At 40.9% G+C, this 24859-nt stretch overlaps 1 protein-coding gene across 1 annotated transcript in view; it reads left to right on the top strand.

The window, feature by feature from the left end:
• cdh4 (cadherin 4, type 1, R-cadherin (retinal)) overlaps nucleotides 1-24859 on the top strand; it is a gene marked incomplete at both ends in the record, with an annotated part of 306806 nt that overhangs the window by 175506 nt on the left and 106441 nt on the right. The window contains one exon of the mRNA XM_083888036.1: nucleotides 9554-9736. Coding sequence (XP_083744162.1) covers nucleotides 9554-9736 — 183 coding nt within the window. The remainder of the gene's footprint in view (nucleotides 1-9553; nucleotides 9737-24859) is intronic.

Raw genomic sequence — 24859 nt, 5'->3', positions numbered from 1 at the left:
TAGTTATGACATGAAATGTGCTGAAAAAAATGCCTCTCAAACCAAAATTAATGTTGCTTTGGATACAATATTAATAGTAGCTAACATGAAACACCACACAAGAAAGAAGTTCTGTCGATCAGGAACAAGCTGCAAGAACTCCTAAATGAAGGCTGCAGGAAAATAATGACATCATTCTTTTCTCGCAGAGAGAGAACACATTTCTCTGCTCTTGTAGAGTACAGGCCTTTAATGATAGACCAAAAACTACTGCAGTTCACCCTGTTCACCAGGAGCCATTGGAGGCACCTGTGAGGTGTTCTCTCAGCTGTGAGCTGATGATAATCAGCTGGGCTACTGTAGAGAGGAGGTTTGTGTTGGTTCTCTCGCTGGGTTGGGTGTGCCACAGAAAGGTCAACACCATCACTGTGCCTTTCTAATTTATGTGGGAATGAGAAACAAAAATCTATCTCAGACCATTCTACCACACCTTATTTTTTAGTGATTCCCACTTCTTCTTATCTCGTGTCCTAATTTTCATTTGCCACCTTTGTTTGCTAGTTTTAGTGGGTGGAAGTAAGGATGAATAATCCACTGCCACCTTTTTGAAAACCAAGACATGTTTTATTTTTGGGTCTATCTTGTTTAATTTTTAGTTTTCTGGGCCAATGTAACATATGTTTTATTATTGTATGTTAAAGTATATGTAAAATATAGATTATTCAGCATTTAATTTATTTTCATGAAATAAAACGACTAAACTAAAGGGTTTTTCCCTGGTAGTTTTTCCTTACCCTATTCGAAGGTCTAAGGACAGAGGATGTTACCAACCCTGTGAAGTCCCGTGAGACAAACTATGTTTTGTAAACTGTGGGCAAAACAAATAAAGATTGATTGATTGATTGATTAATAAAGTTAAATCGAATACTGAAAAACTGAAGAAAAAAAAAAGCCAAATAAAGTCTCATGTGCTCATGAAAAGCAAAACTGCTTGGGCTCTTAAGATGTGTAATAAATAAATAAATAAGAATGAAGAGGAAAAATGTGGTTCAAAATATGAATAAATTACCAGATAATAATTCTTTGTAATCTCCACAGTAAATAGATATTTTTTCTTCTCCACTTCTTTGTAGGTAAACATTATTGTTTTCAGTTGTCTGTCTATTTATGTGTCCCATTCTCTTTAACATTTGACTCAAGGCTGAATGGACAAATTCAAGGTCATTTTGACCTTAACAAACCCAAATGTGTCAGTGTTGCAGAGATTTTATTATTTAGTGAGTCGAACAAAGACGGAGTTTCCTGGAGATGAGTTAAGTTTAAAAGCTTTATTGGAAGCTACTCAGATCTGAGGAGAACTGAGACAATGCCGAACATAAAACAAGTATGTTAACAGTTGGGCATCCTCTGTCAGTCTGCCTGTGAGTCCCAGAGTTAGGATACTTAAAGGTGCTTCCTCTGCTGATACATGGAGCTGACCTTGGGGAGGACTGTGCAGTAGCGTCATCAGTCGTCTGCCCCATTCCGGTCAGGCTCAGCGAAAATATGAAGAGACGAATTCTAGACAACAGACTGGAGCCAGTGCTGTACCGAGGTCGCTGTGATTACAACAGTTGTGGCAGGCGCTGTCCTGAATTGTTGAGGCTTGTGCTTGGGAATGGGAGCTGATAACTTTAGAGAATGCCGAATAATGTTTTTCCCTTACAGTCAGGATAAAATGTTCATTAGGTTTTGAATAAACGTACAAACGTACATAAACATACGGTGCCATGAGTCTGAATGAGTCATGATTGTTTGAGGCTAATCTGATATCACATGAAACACGACTTTTAAGGGAATTCAAATTTAGAAAGTGTTATTGGTGCAGTGCAGTGTTTTTTTTAATAGTGTAGTCTATTCAGTAACCGTCCACAGAGACAAGTAGGAGCCCATTTGTTTGTTCTGAGAGAAAACAGTTATGTTAGAAGAGGAGTGTTATCATAATCACATCACCTAACCGCAACATATCTCTTCGTAATCAACATGGCAGCAGCAGCAGCGGAGGATATAAACTGTGCAGGAATATCCCCTTCCTCCCAGTGGCGATTAAAAGACAGTCAGCTCAAATACCAACTCATTTTGTTCCCTTGCTCTGTGCAGACAGATCATGTCTGCAGAGAAAAACCCAGTCTGTGTTGCACTAACAATTTGTGTGCTTGGCTTAGATTGACTCAGATGAACTGGCTTCAGCACAGATCTCATCGGGGCTGTCTACTCTTGCTTTGCTTGCTTTGCTGTACAGCACCGGTGAGACTGCACTGATTTGCTTTTAATAACAGGCTTAGTTTCTCACAGTCATCTTTTATTGGCAGGAATTAGCATACTTGCAGTGTGCTCCATGGTCGACCAGCTCATTTCACTATTTAATTTTACAGTGTTCAGTACCACAGCAATTGAAGTGTAGAGCATCTTTGGCCCTTTCCACTGTGTATATGTACTCTGGCTATTACCTCACATACAGGTAAGGCCTTTCAATGAGTTCTCTCCAACTCATGCTGATTTAATGGCACGTTGACTTCCCTTTTCCACCAGCTTAAAGACTTTGCACCACTAGATTTGCATTTGACTTGTTGTCAGAATAGGTTTTGGCACTCATTTGATTTGAATTCTTACTTACACATTCCCGAGACAAACTCAAGGTGGATGAAAGCAAAAGGCCAGCAGCTGCAGTGGAACGAACAACCCTGTGGTCATGGAGAAGCAGCGCAGACGGGGATGGGTGGTCACGCTTTTGCTGTGTGCTGTAAAGCTGCAGTGAGTAACTTTTGGTGGTAGTTTGTTGTTAACGTTGATATGTTGCCTCTGTTTTTGTTCTTTGTACAGAAACAATGCAACATTATGCAGTATGTATGGCATCTGAAAACTGGCTCTGTCAAGCAATACTATCAGACCAAACTGAGGGAGCAAAAAAAAAAAAGTCTACATGCCTAATACTTTGAGTTAGCTAATTGGATATTTACATTAACAAGTTTCTGAAGTTTTTTTTTTACTACATTCATCATCTTGATGCATCTGGACATGTCCTCAGTGATGTTTCCGGGCTCATTATCTGTTTCAACATCATACACCGGCGGTGTCCAAACTTTTTTTAACAACGGCCTGATTTGATAATGTGGAAATTTCCGGGGCCAGTGGTCCAGACCTTTTTTTAGTAAAGGTTTGTCAAAATTGTATTTTCATTGTCACAATTATCATTGTTAAATGACAATGTAACTAAATGTCAGCCACACAGGAGTGGAAAAAAATAAAAAAATCTGTCTTTCTTTCACATATCGTTAGCCTAATAGCATAATTGCCTAAGTAATTTTTTTTGGTAATTGTGATATCTGCCTAACTTTACCAGTGTTCTTGTTTTCTGAAAACGTTCAAATATGACTTAGGCAACTATGCTGTTAGGCTAATGATATGGAGTCAGATAACATAATAGAAATGAACTCATGTATGTGTTTGACACAGCTGGGTTGTGAACCCAAGACTGGTTTCAAAGCTCAACTCCTTACCAGCTGAACCAATAGGGATGTCCTTCTCCACCCAGGGCCATAAATACTACATTATAAAATAGAGGCTGCATGCTGTACAAAATCTGATTGTGATTGGCCTGCGGGCTGGACTTTGGACATGCCTGTCATACATCCTTACCTCGGCGACCCAGCTGGTGTTGATCAAGCCCCAACTTCATTCCAGACAGCACTAAACCCACTCACAGCTCTCTTTTCCAGATTCACAGTCACCTCGATACAAATTCTGCTCTCTCTGTGACCACCTTGATGGCCTTGCACTTGCTTGCACCTGTGATGCTCAGCTTGCTAACAAATAAATCCTGTGCATCTCACCTCTATGGGTTCGTACCTTGCACTCCACCCATTGCTCCAGCTCTCTTCCACTGGGTTAGGGTTAGGACTCTAGCATATCTTGTCCCTCATTAGACTTCTCCTTCAAATGGTAAGCTCTATGAAGATAACCTGCTTGGTGGTTTCTGAGATCAGCAACGTATTTGGCATTGGTGATCATTCCTCAATTGCTTTCCCCGAGCTTCCACTCTCACAGTAGGCCACATGAGGTGGTGCTGTCTGATGCTGTAGACTCCAATCCGGCCCTGACGAAGGTGATGGTGCAGAAAAATCCTTGCCAGCAAGCTGCAAATCTTAACAGGCACATTCTTACAACCCAAATTTCTTACACTATTTAAATATAAAGTGGTATTTTAAAGTTGTTTTTCTTCACTTTAGCAATAAGGATCTCGTGGGAGAACATAGTTCTTACTGAATAAAAGCACTCAAGTTTAGTCTCTTCTTTTAGAGAACAAGCTTAGAGAACTGGAGCAGTAAAGACTTACACGAGTATCATTAAAAACCCTAAATCAAATGTTTTCAGAGTCCCACTGAGCAGAGAGAGGGGCTATAAACATAGCACTTGTTGTATTTTCCTGCCTGTTTGTCAGACTGATAACCTCCAGATGTCAGATCCAGGGCTGGAGGCGTTGCAGGCCTGAAGAATGCCCCAGCAATGCATAGGCTGCCTGGGAGCAGAGCTCTGCCAGCTGGCCCAGTCTGCCTCTGGGTTTCAGGAGCCCCAGGCGCATCAGGGATACACTAACCGGCTTCCTGTCAAATGTTCATACACACAGAGACACATTCCAAGCACATATGTTCATGTATTATTTTTGCACGTGCGCACACATGCTTTCATCCAGGCCAGCACACAGGATTTCCTGAAATAAATGTGCGCACGGGCATGACTAAAGTCACTCTCCATGCACTTAGTGTGTTCATACACACACATTCAAACACAGAAAAAAAAAATTCCCCAAAGCCTAATAATCACCGAGCTGCCAGGCAGCTCACAGAAAGCATGTTCCAGTTCTTCCCTCTTTCCTTTGTAAAATCTGGTATTGTCACAATGCCAACAGCCTTTCATCTGCCTTGCTGTTTGAAAGTGACAGTCCACATGCAGCTACTGTGCTGATATCCTCCACATGCACAGTTACAATAAAGGATGTCTCCCTTTCATTGTCTCTCTCCACCCCTGTCTCCTGTCACCTGACCGGCTTTCTTCTTCTTTTCTGATTTGACAACGTTTCTAGAAGAATGTTTGGGCCAAACCAATTGTGCGCTTCAACCTTGTTATGATCAGACCTGATTGACATGTTTTGTTGATAGCCAAGAAGGTAGATGGAGGATGTTATTGTGGCAGCACCACCTCTAGACAGGGAATAGTACGCTTATGGAATACTGTATATGTTCACTATTACTAACTCTGTGCATCTGCGCATGTTCCAATAGCTGACATCACACAAGCAAGGTAATGCCATTTTGGCAGGGAACAATGTTGAACGTTGTTCACATACAAAGACATTTATAACTGGCAGCATATACTGTATACTAGGCAATATGTCAGACAACTCGCCTGTTATGGGAATTTTGGGTTTTTATGGGAACCCGCAAATAACGATTCTGCATGTTGGGTGATCACTTCATATCAGATACTGTTGTTAATCGTATAAATGGGCCTTTGCAGACTCCAACTAGTAGAGTAGAATGAGGGAATGCTTACCAGAAAGTTGACGATGTAAAGCTGCAGGTCTGGAATAATGTACACTGTGGCTGTTTCTATACCCGTGAAAAGCAACCATGGGATAGAGTAAAGATCAGTCTGTCAGGTTATGTGATGTTTTTTTGTGTTTTTTTTTTGCTCAATCTCTGCGGATTTAAAGCGTGCATTGAAGTCTTTAAGCTTGAAACCTGGCACTGCGCTGTTCATTTTTCAGAATGCATTTCCTGCCAACATTGTGCTGTGAGCAGAGCCGGCCCAAGGCATAAGCTTGGCTGTGATCAGGGGCCCCCAATAGCGTGTAATTGTTTTCTCTTTTTTTAACATCTTAAAGAAATCTAGACATCTTTTGACATCTAAATAGTATAAATTGATATGATTTATTTCAGATTTGAAGATTGCTCACTTCAATCAGCCCTAAGTCTCCTTGTTTAATTTAAGTTCAGTATCACCAGAGTTAGTGCTTCACTTTGAATACGAAAGTGCAAATTGATACTAGGCCACTTTTGTGATTTTACTGCCCTCTAATGTAAAAAATAATAATAAAAGTGACACTGGTTTGGCATAAAAAACACAAATAAAAAGAATACAATTTATTGTGTTACATTTGTATCATTAATAGTCAAGCACCAGCTAACCCTATAGGTAGAGGGGCTGGGCCCCAAAATCAAATCCTGATAAAGGCCCAATAAAGGCTTGAGCCGTCCGTGGCTGTGAGCAAAGTGAGTCACATGACATCTGGAGATGATTCATCGTCATCCATCAGGATGTTGTTTATCTATGATGCATGTTTGTTTATTTGTACATAGTTGTTTGTTTTCACTTGTTTGTTTTTTTTGTTTGTTTAGAAGGGGCATCTGCAAATACACACACACACCTACACAGACAGATACTAATTCCACCTGCTGCCCACAGAAGAGACTGGCACATTCCCTGTCTCCCTCATGCCAGTTGGTACCGGTGAGTGTTTTGGATGAGCAGAGTTGGAACGGATGTTAGCTTATCAGAGAAACACATCTGGTCCTCTCCTTCCTCTTTCAAACCTCTACTCATGCACCCTGGTTGCCCCGTTCCCTCTGTGTCGTGTTGCTGCCCAGATAAACCAACAGCACCGGCTTTCCCAGAGATCTGCGCTGGGTTCACGGTCCAATCCTCTGAGCTGTGAATGTGCAAAGGACTTAAAACAAAAGATGAAAAATACACACTGTGTTTGCTCAGGTGTAGCTTACAGTTTGCCTCTCGCACATGCAAAGCAGGTGTATATTGATAGGATGGACTTGGGGCCTGCACTTGCACTCGTGTGCAGATGTGTGTCTTTGTTGGTGTGATGTTGTCCAGGTGGGATTAGCAGGAGGATTTTCACTTTGCTTCAGGTGACATCAACACATGCGTGTGTGTTTATACAATGCACAATAGGATTAGGTGGATTACAGCAATACAATCATTTTACACGGGAGAACACCATAGGGGATTAGGGAAAAAACACTAGTCTTTTACACAACCTTATATACCCTTATTTTACCTGTCAAGATGAGTAAGAACACATTTCTTCATGCACCTACAGCCCGTACTCTAGTTTCCAATAATGCCATGGCCGTGCAGGCTGTTGTTGGGACCTGAGGTGTAGCTGTGATCTATTGTTCTTTGACTGAGGCCTGTATGCAGACAAAAAGCCTGATTTGAGTTTAACCAAACACTGCATCCCCCTCATTTTGTAAACTATGTGGTTTTATGACTGTGGAAGACTCTCCGTGGGGGGGCAGGATCTTTTAGGTCTCATTGGCTGTCTCTGTTTAATGGTTTCTTCTCTGGCAACCATATATAAAGTAGAAGACAGACATTCTTCTCTCTCTTTGTTGCTGCTCTTGTTGCTTCTATTGTTTGCTGAAGTTAATCTGAAGTTAATTCATTATTAAAATTAATTAATTAATGTTTATTACTTTTATTTTTTATCAATCAAATTATTGCCACTATTGTTGATCCACAACATAATTGGTGCCCCGTGTGAGGCTGAATCACAACACTGTTCAGAGGAATACAAATATAAATACATATTTATACAAACATCAGGGCTGTCACTTTCTCCAAAATTCAAGTTCAAACAAATATTATATGACATGCTATTCCTCCAAAGATATTCAGATATTTCACTGCCCACATAAAGACAAACAGGATGACATTATTTGTTATTAATCTTATGCTGTGTTCCATTTACACCAGAGCTCAGAGCTGGAAGTGACATCACCGAGTTTCAGAGAGAAGTTGTCAAAAACCATGAACGCAAACATGTCCCAGGCTAGCCATTGTTAGCAATAACAATAACAACCTCTTCATGTTATTTGCAGCACACAAAGGATACGGATAAAAAGTAGTGCTATAAATGGTAAAAGAAGCAGTGCTTGTGTGGTGGCTGCCATTTCAGAATACAATCTTGCGGTATGTGAGGTTGTTTTGAGTTCTGAAGTTGGAAATCGGATTTCAGAATACAAATGGAAAGTGCCATTAGTCATGATGTTGAACAGCATGTGTCACTTAAGATTAATAAGAAGGTCTTATTATACATCAATGATGAACGCAACTAAGAGTTGGACAGCTAAGCTGAGATGAGTTTGTTAATGTGTTCGTTACTTTGCCATCTACAGCTTAGAAACCAAAATACCTCCACAAGCCGATGGTGTTGTGACTGTCCCCATGGGAGGGAAGTTTAGCTTAACTTGTGTCCTCAATTTTCAAGGCAAGACAATGTATCAGTGGTCCTTTTTTTTCTAATCTGAATGAAAGCTGTGCTCACAGCACCCTCTGCTGGACCACACAGTAATTACTTCAGACAGTCTGATGTGCTTTTAGGCTGTATGTTTTATTGAAGTATTATTGAAGTTTATTGAAGAGTTTCTGGATTTCTGAATTTTGGGTAAAAAGTGAAAATCCCACAGCAAAACAAGTTGGTGACTTATCCACAAACGCTTTGTAACCAGAACAACAATTCAGGCTTTTGACTTCAGGTTCACATAAAACCACCATATAGCTCCCTTTTGTATAACAGGTTCACGTTTACAAATGTCAAGGGGGTTGTACATAGTTTTCATAGGTTTGGTTTTCAATTGCACCACATACAAACATACACAAATGCATCTTGCAAATGCACCTTGAAAAATGGTGATAAGTTAATTAATAATAGGGCTTAGATTCATTGCCAAAAATATATAATTTTATTATAAGTAAGTATAGCACACAATGATGAGAGAGGTACTGTCTGTTAGTTAGTTTTAAAGCCATAGACTCGACTACTGCTGCTTTGGCTCATCTGCTTCAAATTTGACATATACGTTGCCTCTAATTTTCGAATGATTATTTTAAGAATAAATTTAAGCTTCAACCACATCTAAACTATGTAAAAGGTGCAGTGATATGCAGTGAAAACTGAAAAGAAGCGCAAGGTGCTGAAAAAAATTGGTATTTCAAAACATATATCCTTTTTATCTTTTTCAGGGCAATGTGTCACAGCTTATTTTGTCTTCAATGTGAATAGAGAAGACAAGGACAGGAGGTGATATAATGGTCTGCCTGGAAAAAAAGAAACGTGAAACAAATGCAGACACAACACCTATGTGGACAAAACCCGGTCTTATAGCCTTAGGGAAGTCTCGATTTCTCAGACAGAAAACGTGGGCTTGTGCAGGCTCAGGTGTTCTTGCCAAGGGCCTCATGAAATCTGATGCAGCAGCTTTTAGAAACATTTTTTTATTTATGTTTCCCAGTATTTACTTCTCTGTCACTCTCCCAAAATGGGTTTGTTGTTATCAAGACACCCAGTATTTCAGTATCAATTTGAGGAGAGAAAACTTGTCATTTTACAGCACTTTATAGATTCATCTTCTAGCCTGTCACGGTAGAAAGGCATTCTTCAAGTGATAAGATGTGCGAGTAATTCACGGTGAGATGTAAGGGTGATATCATATGATATATTTTACTTCTTTCTTTTCAGGTTGGCATTGAAGAAATGTTGTCGAGAGTCTGGGAATCCCAGCCCAGAATTATCAGGTTTGCTCGAAGACATCAGAGAGGCTCTTCGGTTAATGGGCTGAGGCGTCAGAAGAGGGACTGGGTCATCCCACCGATCAATGTCCCCGAAAATTCCAGAGGTCCTTTTCCTCATATGCTCGTCAGGGTGAGTGACTCTTTGTACTATTTCAGCAAATGCTATACATGTATTTTTTTTTTCCTGATGTGTAACGTCCTTGATGCCCCGTCAGAACTTTCACAAACGTTGTTTTTGGAGAAAAACAGTTCGATATTCTCAACTGTACATTCATTCAAGAATTGACTGAGAGTGGATGAGACAGAGGAGTGAATAATATACTGTAGTATTTCTTACAATCACTGTGTGGCCAAGACTCAAGATTCTGGTATTTTCTCTCAAGCTGACTCAGCAGGTGAAAAACTGCTCTTGTATCCAATTTAAGTCATGATGCTGGGTGATTTGTCTGCAAGCCTCTGGGCACCACGGACAGGTAGACAGACCAAAAATATTTCTTACTTCCGAAGCAGAAAATATGCATTTCATGCTTGGTTTCAGAGATCCATGGATTACTTAAGGGTATTCTCTCTCTCTTTGTGGTGTTGCTGCACTAATGAGAAGTTATGGCATCCATACTTTTACAGAGTCTAAAAGAGATTGTTTGGAAAGTGGTTTTGAAAGCAAGCAAGCTTGATCTTTTTTTTTTACAACACACAAGGCAGTAGTTTAGTTTGACATGTTATGGTGAATGCCAAGTGTGTAACAGTACACACAAACACATACACAGTTCAGTCTATTTTAGAACCACTGAAATAAAGAACAAAAACGTAGTGTTAAGTTAAGAAAAGGGGACAGCACTGCTTTACTAGAAAAACAATGACTCTAGATTTCCCTGAAGGAAATCATAATTAATGTATATATAATATATTAATATAATAATAATATCCATAAGCAGTTCTGTTTGGATGTCATACCATTGTTTTGACATCAACCCTGATTAAGACAACTTCACCCCCCACCATTAATAATGGTGTTAAAATGTTATACATTTAGGATACTCTAGGATAGTTTAAGTACAAATACTTATACTGAACTTGCATTAACATAAGCAGCTTTCAGCGTTCAACTTTGCAAAAAAATGATACTGCAATAATAATAATAAAAAACGAATGTACAAAACGTGCAAAAATATCAAATTTTGTTCATAACTTGTGCGCGTGTCTGTTTATAAAAGGCTGGTGTTACTTGCTGGCTGAAATGCGGACACGGTGGAAGTTTAGTGAAGAAGCTTGGTCACGTTCTGCACCAAAGAGACGGTGCGCACATCAGCTGCTATAAAAACACCAATGGCACTCATTATAGCTTGTGCATGGTCTGAGTTATTAGCAAGCAGCTGCTTAAAACCCATGGGAAGCTGGGATGGCACTGTACTCATTTTATTCTTTGTCCCACTAATGTTAACACTTGGATGACTTAGGTGACGTAAATGAACGAATTCAATGTGCTACCATACACGTGCAACATGGGGCCCTGGGGCTGGATCCGTGCTGCAAACCAGTTTTATCCAGCCAGCGATATCCTCAGGGGTTCAAGTCTTCTTCAGCTTTAATGGCAGATCAGTGATACAAGTCGTTTGTATAAGTCATTTGTGTGGCCCTCTGGGGAAAGATGTTGGCCATATCTATGCAACCCGTTTGTGTCTCCCTTGTTTGTAACAACACCACCTACTGTTTCATGTGGGCACTGTAGTCTGTCTCTCTCCGCCGTTGACGTGAGATTCAATCCAGAACAATGAGCGAGTAACAGCAAGAGAGCAAGTGACGTGATGCCTGGGAAATGCAAATTACACGATCTGTGGCTGACCACAGAAAATTACAAAGACTAGCTTGCCCAAGATCCCAAGGACAATCACTTGTCCAGATGCAGAGTGTGCTGCAGATCAATAAAAGTGGACCCTGTGGGTGAAGCTGCTCTTACAAGTTGCCCTCCCAGCTTAAGCTATGTCAGCACATTTGGTCCTTGAATTTGAGGAAACTGGTCCGAGATAAGTCCTCGAATTTGATGTCAACCAAGGAGTGGGAACCCCAATTTCCAAAGTTTTTATTTTGAACAGATGTATTATGATCAGCCTTTCTTTCGACCATAGGTGTGAATGCGAGAGTGAATGGTTGTTTGTCTCTATATGTGGCCCTGTGATGGACTGGGCAATCTATCCAGGGTGTACCGCGCCTATCGCCCCTGTGACCCTAAAGTGTAGGATAAAGTGGTAGAAGATGGGTGGATGGACGAATTATGGGTTGACATCATGACCACAGTAGTTTTTCCTCATATGTGTTGTTAAGTCATGCGGCACAAGCCTGGAAGGCAGTTCCGTTGTGGAGTTGTATGTGTTTAAGTGCGCGTGTTATTATGTAGCCACTTCATAATCACAACCAGAGGATGAAGAGACATTATTAGACATAATCAAATACAAGTAAGAAGAAGCACGTTTGTCATGGAGGCATCATACTTGCAGCACTGTGCTACTTTTCTACACTAGCTCCTTCACTGCCTCTTATCAGTCTCCCAGACAGACATGCAGCTTTCAGCTGGCATTTCTGACACACACAAACACATAAATTCACACACATGTACACACACTTATACTCACACAAAGTCCCTTACGCCCATTTGTATAGCAAAGCTTACACTCCCGGATTACTGAAATCGTCTTTCACCAATGTGTTGGCAAGAGGGCAGATTTTCCAGCACAGCGTGGAAACACTCACTCTCACAAACACACAGCAGGACTGTGTGGTGTCAAGGGGCCAAATTGTGCTGCCCTGTTGGAGAAACAGACCCTTTTGTATCCACTTTTCACATGTCAGGTGTTAGATGGTTAGATTAAACGTCAAGGGCTTCCTGTGTGTGGCTGTGTGTGTTTGCTTGTGTGTGTGCGAGTGTGAGAGACACGTTGTACTCGACCACGGGATAGATGTGCCTCAGCCCTGAAAGCAATGCACTATTGGGAATGTGACTCTGCTGCTCTCTGAGCTCCTCTGTCCCATACTTTGCCTGTAACACAACTCTCCATTCTGACATGCAGCCGTGGAGAGGACCAGTGAGGATTTTGTGCTTTATCTTTCGGGTCTCAGATGTGGTCAGGAGCAACCTTTATAGCCGACACATTAGATTTCAGGACACAAGCAGCTGTCCTGCGCGGGGGCAAACTCATTGACCTTTTTTGCTTTTGTTTCTGCAACTGAACTTTAAAGCTGCAGTGGATGACTTTTGGTCATTTTTTGTCATTGATGTTATTATTCTGCCTCTGTTTGGTCTTCATGAACAGAAACAATGACACTAGTATGTATGTATGCTGTGTCCTTCATCTAAAATTGGGCTTTGTCAAGCACTACTACCAGACCTGACTGAGGGAGTGTTTGTTTGCATACAGCAGCAGCACAGAGGCAGGTGGGCATTTATTCTGAGGCATTTATTCTGTCAACTTGCTCAACGACCAGCTGCCTCACTTTACTAGCGCAATGTTGCTGTTACTTCTATTTCTTTTGACTTCAAAATCATTGCTTCGTGTGTGCACATGGAATATCAAAACATGCTTTACAGATGTAATACAGTTGGTTCATATATAAAGGTTACATAATTTTACTTGCTGTTAACATACAGTAGGCTTTATATTATACATATACGTGACCCACCACGGACAAAGGGGGGCAAGTCGGCACACACAAAGAGAGAGAGGGAAGGTGGAGGGAGAGAAAGAGAGTGTGAAACTTTCCAGCGGTTATTGAGCGTGTGCAGTGCAAAATTAAAGCGTGATTGTCATCAAAGCTGTAGTCATCAAAGCTTTGTTGACCAAAGGAAGGCAAAGAAAACAGGACTATAATTAAATTGTGGCTGAACTTCTTAACAAAGACAGAGACAGCACTTCTGTTCGGTGAGTGGACTGTTAGCATTTTAAGCAAGCAATCTTTATGCTAACGTGTTAGCAGACTTCATCGTCACACAAACAACAAACAGATGGATTATTCAGTGGCCAAAAGAGAGCAGGACAGACACAGTAGTTGTCTGAGATGATGACGTGATGCCAGCACCGCTCTATATTCTTATGGGTGAGTTTTCATTAACGTGGTTAATCATGTTCAGTCACATACAGGGCTGTTTTTTCTTGTTATTTTTATTCACTAGCTACAGCACAAACATGTGTTGATGTGCTTGAATCATGTGTGAATGACACAGCTTTGTGTGTGAAGTATTAACTGTGATGCTAATGATTTGGCAACGAGCTGAGAGTTATTAGCACATCATCAGCTCATTCTGTAACGGACTGATCCATTCACACTACACCACAGAGCCACCGCTTCAATGTATTTCATTAGTTAGTTTGATTTGATATTAGAAATATGTGTCTATCTTTGATCATTCTCTCTTAAGTATATATAGTTTACATATCAACATCCCATCAGTACCCATCATTCTGTATTCACCCTGTCTCCAGATCAGCAAATATTCTTCATTTAACTAATTAATTGGATCCCCATTAGCTGCCACAGAGGTCGCAGCTTCTTGTCCTGGCGTCCGTCTGCGTCATAAACTTAAATGTACATCTGTTCTCAAAAACCCTACAATTTCACCATACTCAAGTAAACAATATGAAAGTAAAAGGGAGTAAGAAAAAAATAATAACAAAAACAAATGAAACGCAGAAAATCATGATTGTATTGTGAATAAATGGTTTCCTCATCATTCATATATTTAATTTTAGTAATCTTTTTAAGCATGGCTTACTTCATGCTTTCATAATCATATAGTTGGTAACTTGTTCCACATTGTGATGGCTCTATACATTACAGATCTGCACACTGCAATGGTGGATAGTGGCGAGTATAGATGCTTAATACTCTTACTAAAATGTTAAAATCTCTCCAGCTGCTATCAAATCTGACATCTGGAAGCTATTTGCTTTTGCTTGGAAATTAAAAAAAGTTGTGGAAAAAAAACAAAAAACAATATGCAGTCACTGCCAGACTGCAGTAACCTGTGGGGAATACAAGGTGAGGTGAGACACCACTTGGCAACCATTACCACAGAAAACAAAAAAGAAGTGGAGAGGAAACAAATCCAGCCAGGCCTAAAGACTCAAAAGGAGCCATTTACTTCCTAAAACAGCCAAGAGGGCACTTTTCTAATGTTTAGAGTCAAGTTGAGTCGAGTCGAGTAGTGCTAGAACTGCACAATGGAAAAGTGTCATATGTAGCTAAAGCCTTATAGCCCTTTTTTGTTGTTGTGGACAACAAATGTTTCAGAAGGTTAGTAAACACATTTGAGCCAAACTGTAAAATCCTATCACAGACATGTCTAAGTCAAACAGCACAACAGCTCTCTGCAAGGACACAAAAGCTATACTTATCCTCAAGTACCACATACCCAACTGAAATGAACACTGACGTGGATGGAAAGTAGAACTCTTTTTGAGAAACAGAAAAGTGGTGAGAGCAGATGATGGAGAAAGGAGAGAAGGGGATAAAGAAAATATGATACATACAGTTTCTTTGGAGAGTGCTGTAAATCTGTGGGGTGAGCGAGGCCAACATTAGTTTCAGGCCATTTGTGGCATTGTCATCTCAACCATCTCCTGCAGCACCAACACTGCGATCAATGAGGCAAAACTGATGGAACACAGTCTGAATATAGGAAATAAAAGATTCTCCTTTCATTCAACCATGGCTCTCTCTCTCTCTCTCTCTCTCTCTCTCTCTGACTCATGGTAAGATCAGGACGTTGACTTGAACAACACGACCTAAACATATATGACTGCACATCAATCAGTCTGACTTTATTTCACCTGTCATACAAAGCAATGCAACTCAGTAAGTGCTTCACAGGATAAAAACAGTCCCTCCATCACACCTACCCATCAACCATCCCAACTACACAACACATTAGCAAATATTAAACATAGTGTCAAAGTGTGCAGACGCTAACATGATCACACTGTCAGCCACAAGGGAAAACAACAGAGACCAAAACATTTTACAAAACTGAAAACTCAGCACGAGTAAAAGCAACATAAATATGTAAAAAGCAAATATAAAATAAATTAACAATTGTATATTATCTGAAAAAGGGTATGCTGATGAGGCAAAGTGGACTCAAATAAAAAAGACAGATAAATGGGGGAAAATGAAAAGTTCAACTTGAGTTAAGCTAAAAGCCAGTTTCAAAAGGCAAGTCTTAAATTAGCTTCTAAATATATTGATATTCTCTGCAACCCTCAAGTCTTCGGGGAGGCTGATCCACAGACAGGACTGTCACAGTGAACGGAGGCCTCACTGTTGGTTTATGTCTTGACTTTGAGGATGATGTTACTCGAGGAACAAAGGGTTCTTGTGTGTTCATACTTTAAAAGCAAATCTGATTGAGCTAATAACATTAATAGTTTTGAAAACGAATTATTTCTTAAAAATAAATTCTAGAGGAAACAGTTAGCCAGGGCAATTATTTATTTTTGGGTAAACCAGAAAGAAGATAATTACCAATAATCAAGTCTGGAAGTAATAAAAGCATGTATTAATGTTTCTGTGCTGGCCAAACAGACCTTGGGGATGTTTTTCAGATGATAAAATACAGTTTTTGTCAAATATTTTGTTGGGGCATCAAAATTACAATCTGAGTCTAAAATGGCACCAAGGTTTTTGATTGTTTTAGCAGGATTTAGATTGTGATTACAGTTTAAACTGAGTTTCTCTCTGGCTTTCAGAAGCAATAAATTAAACCTGATCTTTGTCCTGGTTGAGCTGTATCAATATAGCTTCTAGCACCGGTTCTGTTCATTATTTTTATGGACAGAATTTCTAGGCGCAGCCAGGGGCCGGAGGGGGTCCGGTTCAGGAGCAACTGGATTTCATATCTGCCCTTTGCAGATGATGTGGTCTTGATGGCCCCTACGAACCAGGAACTCCGGAATGCGCTGGAGCGGTTTTCAGCCAAGTGCGAAGCAGCTGGGATGAGAATCAGCACCTCTAAGTCCGAGGCCATGGTTCTCGACCGGAAAAAGGTGGCTTGCCCTATCCGGGTCAGTGGAGAGATCCTGCCTCAGGTGGAGGAGTTTAAGTATCTTGGGGTCTTGTTCACGAGTGAGGAAAGGATGGAGCGTGAGATTGACAGGCGGATCGGGGCAGCGGCCGCAGTAATGCGGTCGTTGTATCGGTCCGTTGTGGTGAAGAAGGAGCTGAGCCAAAAGGCAAAGCTCTTGATTTACCGGTCAATCTAAGTTCCTACCCTCACCTATGGTCATGAACTTTGGGTTATGACTGAAAGAACAAGATCCCGGATACAAGCAGCTGAAATTAGTTTTCTCCGCAGGGTGGCGGAGCGCTCCCTTAGAGACAGGATGAGGAGCTCTGTCACCCGGGAGGAGCTCGGAGTAGAGCCGCTGCTCCTCCACATCGAGAGGAGTCAGCTGAGGTGGCTCGGGCATCTGTATCGGACGCCCCCTGGACGCCTCCCTCGGGAGGTGTTCCGGGCATGTCCCACCGGGAGGAAGACCCAGAGGAAGACCCAGGACACGCTGGAGTGACTACGTCGCTCGGCTGGCCTAGGAACACCTTGGGGTCACACGGAAGAGCTGGAGGAAGTGTCCTGCGAGAGGGAGGTCTGGCCGTCCCTTCTCAGACTGCTGCCCCCATGACCCGGCCCTGGATAAGTGGTGGAAGATGGATGGATGGATGAATATAGCTTGAAATGTAAAATAAATTTTAAAAAAGGCCATAAAAAAGGCCCTTTATCATCAGGGGACATGGTGTCATCAGCATAACTATAGGAACTTTTGTCATGCCTCTTAATGACGTGACTGAATGATAACAAGCATGAGGCCTAATCCATCCTTGGGGAACACTGTAGTTTGATTTAAAATGTTTAGAAGAGGGCTACTTTTTCTCCGGCTCTGCTATCATAAACGTGTAAATAACGCTATCGCTGTCCGTGAAGCAATTCTATTTCTCATGAGACCTCCTGATTCTGAGGACTCCGAGTCGGTGGCCCTGATCTTGCCAGGCTGGTTTCCCACTAATAGACAGAAGGGGGAGTGGAGACAGCTCCCAATCTCCCCTCAACAAATTATTTAACCATCGCAATGAAGCTGTTAAATTACAATAACAATCCTGCATAGTTCTGCTTTATGAGAAGAGTGTGATTGAGAGAGTTTATTCATGTCGCAGTTACAACCTTGATTAATGCTGTCTCAGCTCTGTGATATCAGAATGGCCATGAGAAATTGATTGATTGTGCAATTGTTTAATTGATTAAACACTTTTAAAAGCATTTTCTCCAAAACGTAAAACTTAAAAATAGAAGGTCTGTAGTTGTTTAAGTGTGTGTGACTTAAGATTGTTTCTTTTCAGAAGGGGCTTCAACGTGGTCATTTTAAAAGCAGTGGGAGAAAAAAACATTTTTTGTTCATACATTGTTAAGTAGAAAATCAAAAACTGATTTAAAAAAAAAAAAAAAAAAAGTTATAGAATAGGGTATTAAAAAACATTTTGTCGATCTTATTTATTTTTAATATTCTGCAATTCCACAGCAATGCAAAATGAAAGAGACATACTGTGTCCACAACTTCTTTTTCTCTGCTTTACTCCGTGACCTTTACATGGAGCTTAATGAAATGGTAATGATATCTTTATCTATAATGATAGTTTTATCACACATTTACATTCTTAAAGAAAAATGAAGGGCTCAAGGTGAACATGTAAACTGCCTTATTAGAGTGTCTCTCACTATGGTTTGGTGGAGCTCATTATTTTGAATAGGCCATTATGGCTGTGCTCTCGGTGAATACAATATGATACTGGGTATAACAGTACTGAATGAGTCACAGTCAGAAGAAGAAATACTGGCCCCTCATTTGGATGAATTTTGTCAGAGGCAAAAACGCACAAGTTAACTGGAGTTAACTTTCCAGAAGAAAGCTTTATTACTTCCTGACATATTTCTTACTTTATAAACAGAGGGAATACGGATCATGTGTATTTGATGATCCTCTATTATATCTGATGTGGCTGTTCACATACAAGAATCTGTCACCTCACTTTTACATGAACACAACTGTGTCCATTCTGTTTTGACACCACTGTATCTTAACATTGCCGATAATGATGCTACTTCCAGAGCTCAATGCTTTGGTAGTTAGGTGGTAAAGTTTGAGAACCACTGACCTAGAACATACAGGCAAAAAGCATTAAGGATGGGACCATTTTCACTCATGTGACATGGCCATATACTGTATAGATATACATGTTTATGATCTAGGACGACATACACGTCATTAACTAAAACACAACGATCACTAAAACACAACGGCCTTAACTAAAACCCAATGGCATCATTGTGTTTAAATACACAAAACGTCATTCACTCACACTGTCATATCGCACATCGATCAGAGATGTACAAAAATAACTTAATGAACCAAACAACTAATTGCTTTATTGAGAAAATAATCGACAGATCAATCAGATTAATCTGAAAGTAATCGTTAGTTGCAGCCCTAGACAAAAGTGTGTGTTTAAAAATGCTGATCAGATTTTTGTGTCAACAAAGCTAAAAAGTCAGGTGTGAGATACAGCAACAAAAAATAATTGGATATGAGTCACTTCAGCCTGGTCATGTGAACATAGTCTTACTACTGTATGTGCTGAACAGTGTGTATGTGATGTGATATAAAATATAGTATATGCATGTGTGGGGACAAGTTAGCTAGATGATAGTGTCTGCACTGCTATACCTAAATAATACATGATGCTTTATTTACAACCTCATATTGCTTATTGTATTTCATTACAGCACATAATGACTTGATAGTGTGCTGTTTGGTTCCACTTGTTTTGGCTGCAGTTTTATTGCTTCCCCTGTGCATTCATTGTGTCTACTCTGTGTGTGTATGTGTAGACATGTTTGCATGTGTGTGTGTGTGTGTGTGTGTGTGTGTGTGTGTGTGTGTGTGTGTGGAGAAACCAATCATACACATCCTCATTACTCAGTTTAAATTTAACACCAAGCAGAAATCTTCACACATAAAAAAAAAAAAAACTAAATTCACAGACTAGATGTATTTATTACTTATGTCTGCAGCCCAGTTTCTTTATGAAAACTGTTTCATTTAAAATACAGTAAGGGGAACTTCAGAAAGAAGCACTGGAATGTAAACATGCCCACTATTTACCTGTTTAACAATTAATATATTCACTTACCTTATGCCAACTGTCAAAATAATTTAGTAAAAAGGAAGAAAGTTGGAGCTCAGGAATCAAACAAGGGTTTAATCTTGTACAAGAGGAGAATTCACAGAGCAACAATGCAGGTCCTGTTACAAGTGAAGACTCAAACATCTTAGGAGAAAACATTGCCTATATCTGTCTTTGTGGGTGTGTTCTTATTAGTCTGACTTTATGACCTCCTACAGGCAAAGGAGGACAAAAGATGACTCCCTACTGGGAAAGGGGGAATTTGCATATAGCTTAATTTATAGTCTTGAGCAGCCGATCAAAGTATTGCATTGCATGAACATAGCATGATATGGCTGTGAGTGATGTCATATTATGTTAAAAGTTACAAACAATTCATCCCAATGAAGGGGTTGGTTTCAAAAATTTAAAATATGACATCCTGAGATGTTTTAGTCCTGGTTTAAAACCTTACACAGCACAGAGTCTGCACATTTAAAGGGTTCTTAATGATATACAATATTTTTAGTCACTGATTCTGGTAACTGATGACAGCACTCTTCATGTCTTGTCTTGAGCACAGGGTGGGCATTAAAGGATCAGCTCTGCACTGATGTCATTCCTATACCTGCCTGACAGACATTTCAGAAGATTCCGTTAGCCTTATAGTGATTCTGTGTCCTCTACATCAGTGTTTTTCAACCTTTTTTGAGCCAAGGTACATTTTTTTCATTGAAAAAATCACAAGGCACACCACCAAACAAAAATGTTTAAAACATTATACTCTATAGCCTATATTAACAATTTAGTCATCCTTATCAAAGTGTCTTGAATATGTATATCCATATTATTTGCAGATAATTTATTATTTGTTTTCATAAAATGTTTTTAGACCAATTAGGTGAAATTGGATAATTTCCCACGGCACACCTGACGATCTCTCACGGCACACTGGTTGCGTTCTATTTTGAGGAAATATGGTATTGCATTCCACTGCTATGCAGATGAATATCAAATCTGACATGAAATGACTCATGCATTCCTGATATTCAAAGATAAAAAACGATGGAAGTTATATTGTTCTGTCAAAGTGGTGCTCCTGGCACTCCACTTATTGACCTTCTGTAAAAACCACTGTTACCAATTTGGGGATGACTGTGATTTAAAACTAGACAAACAGCTCTGCTCTAAAACGCAGGCTGTGGCTAAGAATATGTCTGTTCTGTCTAACCAGGACTTTAAGAAACTTGTTCATGCTTAAAACAACCTGTCTGGACTATTGTAATGTCCCTAATATTTGGATTAGCCAGGCCTCCCTTTCTTGCCTTCAGCTTTTTCAAAATGCTACTGCTCACCTTTTAACAAGAACACACAGGCGTGAACACATCTTTCCCATTCTGGGCTCCCTCCACTGACCCCCGGTGCGTTACAGAGGATCGGGATTTCACAGTTGCATTCCATAAATTGTGGAATGGACTGTCATTACACATAAGGCAGGCTACTGCACTGTCATTTTAAATCTCTAAGACTGACCTGTTTTCCTCTGCATTTGAGACACTTTGTGGATGAGCTGTCATTGTTCACGCAAGTGTTTTATGTTTATTTGTTTTTTTATGTCTTAATGTATTTAATTTAACTACTGTAGAGCACTTTGGTCAACTGTTGTTCTGAAATGTGAATTATAAATAGATTGGACTGGTTGGATTGAATATTTTCAGGACGTACAGTGACATTTCCGTACCTGTGTTTTGTCACATTATGTGCTGCATGTACTGTATATGTTTTGTGGTGGTATTGTTGTTTTTCTCATTCCCCATACCAGCACAAAACTCTGCAGCCTAATAAATGACCACATAAACTATTTTTCATTCATAATTGAAGCAGCAGTGAAACTTTATCGGTGTAAAGTTGATGGATCGTGTTTTATAGCTGCTCTGTGCTGCTCTCTGACAAAATCACTTCCACTCGCTATGGATAGTAGGTAAAGATGCTCATTTAATCAATAGTAACCCATTCTATTACTTCACAATGACTCTAGGGCTGTAACGATATGCGTATCGAAATCGAGACACTCAGAGCCACGAACCTGTCTCGTGGCGTGAGAAAACACCTTTTCTAACTCCCAGTTATTTTTCCAGTCAGCCACATGATATGAGCTGTTAGTGCTACCAAACTTATTTTTATTAGGGGTGTCAAATTATCGCGTTAATTGTGATCAATTAATTACAGTCATCATTAACGCATTATGCTTCTTAATCGCGTTAATCTCTTCTTTACTGATGTCCTCAGTACCGGGGGCAGCGTCAGACGCAGCGACAAAAGCGTCATAAAACCAGGTCTAACTTTATCAAACACAGACATGCTGCATACCCACAGAAAGGTCAGAAAATCAGCTAAAAGCTCATATAAACCATTCTTATGTTCACCAAACACAGTTAAAACACTGATGGATCAAACCCGCAGGAGGTGAACAAAAACATTACAGCGGCACCGGAGCATCATCATGATTATGTAAAAGTGGAGAATTCACAGATTCTAACGGTACCATTTTTATCACTCTACGACCAAGATTCATTGATCCAGCCCCAAAATAAGAGCAAAACAACAACTGACTTTCAAGAAATACAAGCAGAAATGTTGTCTTACCTTTGCTGTTTATCAAAACAAGTTATTTCCACCGGAAATGAAGAACTACACTTCCCAGCATGCTTTGGGGACAAATCCCAGTCTGATTGATCATTTACTTTGTATTTTTCAACAGTATTGTTTTGTTACAGAAAAGAGAGAAATCTTCGGTCATTTATTTATTTATGTTCAAATCTGTTCACAGTGTTCCAAAATATTTGCTATTAAATGTTACATTAAGTTTTTATAGAAGTAAATGTTGTTTAAATCAAATGTTTTTTAAATTTAAAAAAAATCGTGGAATGTTTCGAACCGTGGGTCAAAAATCGTGATACAAATCGTGAGTTTGTGTATCGTTACATCGCTAAATGACTCTAATACATGAGTTTATACATCGATCAAAGCATTAAGTATACTTGTGTTAACTCAGTCTCAGTAACTCTGAGTGTATGAGAGGAGATGCATGGGTGGTGCCACGAATAAGCGTTCCCCGGAACATTTCCCCAGTGCGAACATTAAAAAAGTGCGCCGTAGTAAGAGGAGAAAATAATCAATATTTTTATTTTTAAAATCGTCGGAACAAAAAAATCGATAAAATCGATATATCGCCCAGGCCTAGTTGCCATGTCTTGTTCTGGTGCAAATGTTTCCAGGGCAACCCTCACCCCCTTTTTTTTTTACTGACACGAACGTTAGAGTGTGTCCTAGATCCTTGGTGCTGAATCATTAACAATAACAAGGTCAGGGGAGGGGAAGGACAGCTACAGGAAGAAGATGGAGGAGCAGCTGCAGCAGAGAGATGTCAGTGGAGTCTGGAGAGGCCTGAAAACCATCTCCGGCCACAACAAGCTGGACTCCCAGACTGTAGGGGACCAGAGGTGGGCTAACGACTTGAACTTATTCTTCAATAGGTTTGATCAGGCCCCCACTTCTCCCCCGACAGCTCTGCTGGAACCTCTTTCATCTGGATCACCAGTAAACTGCCCGACCTCCACCCCCCTCCCTTCATCTCCAAGCTCGTTCAACATCACACAACCCCCCTGCTCCAATCTGTCCTTCACACCTAACCAGGTGAGAAAAGAGCTCAAAAAGATCAAGGCGAAGAAGGCTGCAGGTCCTGATGGCATCAGCTCCAGGCTCCTCAAATCCTGTGCAGTTCAGCTGTGTGGGATAATGGGGACCATCTTCAACATGAGCCTGAAACTGGGGAGAGTACCACACTTATGGAAGACGTCCTGTGTGGTACCAGTGCCAAAAACACCGCACCCCAAAGACTTTAACAGTTACAGGCCGGTGGCACTAACATCCCACCTGATGAAGATCCTGGAGCGTCTGGTGCTGTCTCATCTGCGCCCTGTGGTGAGACCAGCGATGGACCCACTGCAGTTCGCCTACCAGCCCAGCATCGGGGTGGATGACGCTGTCATCTACCTGCAGGACAGAGCTCTTTCTCACCTGGAGAAGTCGGGGAGCACTGTGAGGATCATGTTTTTTGATTTCTCCAGTGCTTTCAACACCATCCAGCCAGCATTTCTGAAGGACAAGCTGGAGCATGCAGGAGTTGATCCTCACCTCACATCCTGGATTGTGGATTATTTGACTGATCGACCCCAGTATGTGAGGACTCGGGATTGTGTGTCGGACATGGCTGTCTGCAGTACAGGGGCCCCACAGGGAACAGTTCTGGCTCCGTTCCTCTTCACCCTGTACACTGCAGACTTCTCCTACAGCTCCCCCTCCTGTCACCTGCAGAAGTTCTCTGACGACTCTGCCATTGTCGGCCTCATCACAGACGATGACGACAGAGAGTACAGAGAACTTGTTCAGGATTTTGTGGACTGGTCCCTGCGGAACCGCCTCCAGCTCAACGCGGGGAAAACTAAGGAGCTGGTGGTGGATTTCCGCAGAAGACGACACTCTCCTCCATCGCCGGTGTGCATCCAGGAAAAGGACATAGAGATGGTGACATCTTACAAATACCTGGGTGTTCACCTTAACAATAAACTGGACTGGTCTGATCATGCTGCTGCGCACTACAGGAAGGGTCAGAGCAGACTCTACCTGTTGAGGAAACTAAGGTCTTTTGGAGTTCAGGGAGAACTCCTGAAGACCTTCTACGACTCAGTAGTGGCATCAGCCATTTTTTACGCAGTGGTCTGCTGGGGCAGTGGCATCACAGCCGCAGACAGGAAGAGGCTGGACAGGCTGATTAAGAAAGCCAGCTCTGTCCTTGGATGTCCCCTGGAACCAGTGGAGGTGGTGGGAGAGAGGAGAATGGCTACCAAGCTATCATCTCTGATGGACAACCTCTCCCACCCCCTGCAGAACACCATCGCAGCACTGGGCAGCTCCTTCAGTCACAGACTAAAACATCCAAAATGTCTGAAGGAGCGTTATCGCAGGTCGTTCCTCCCTGCAGCTGTTAGAC

This window comes from Microchirus variegatus, assembly GCF_963457635.1.
Source record: "Microchirus variegatus genome assembly, chromosome: 4".
Lineage (NCBI taxonomy): Eukaryota > Metazoa > Chordata > Actinopteri > Pleuronectiformes > Soleidae > Microchirus > Microchirus variegatus.
Note: the sequence above shows the minus strand (reverse complement) of the source record. Positions and strands in the feature narration are given on the sequence as shown.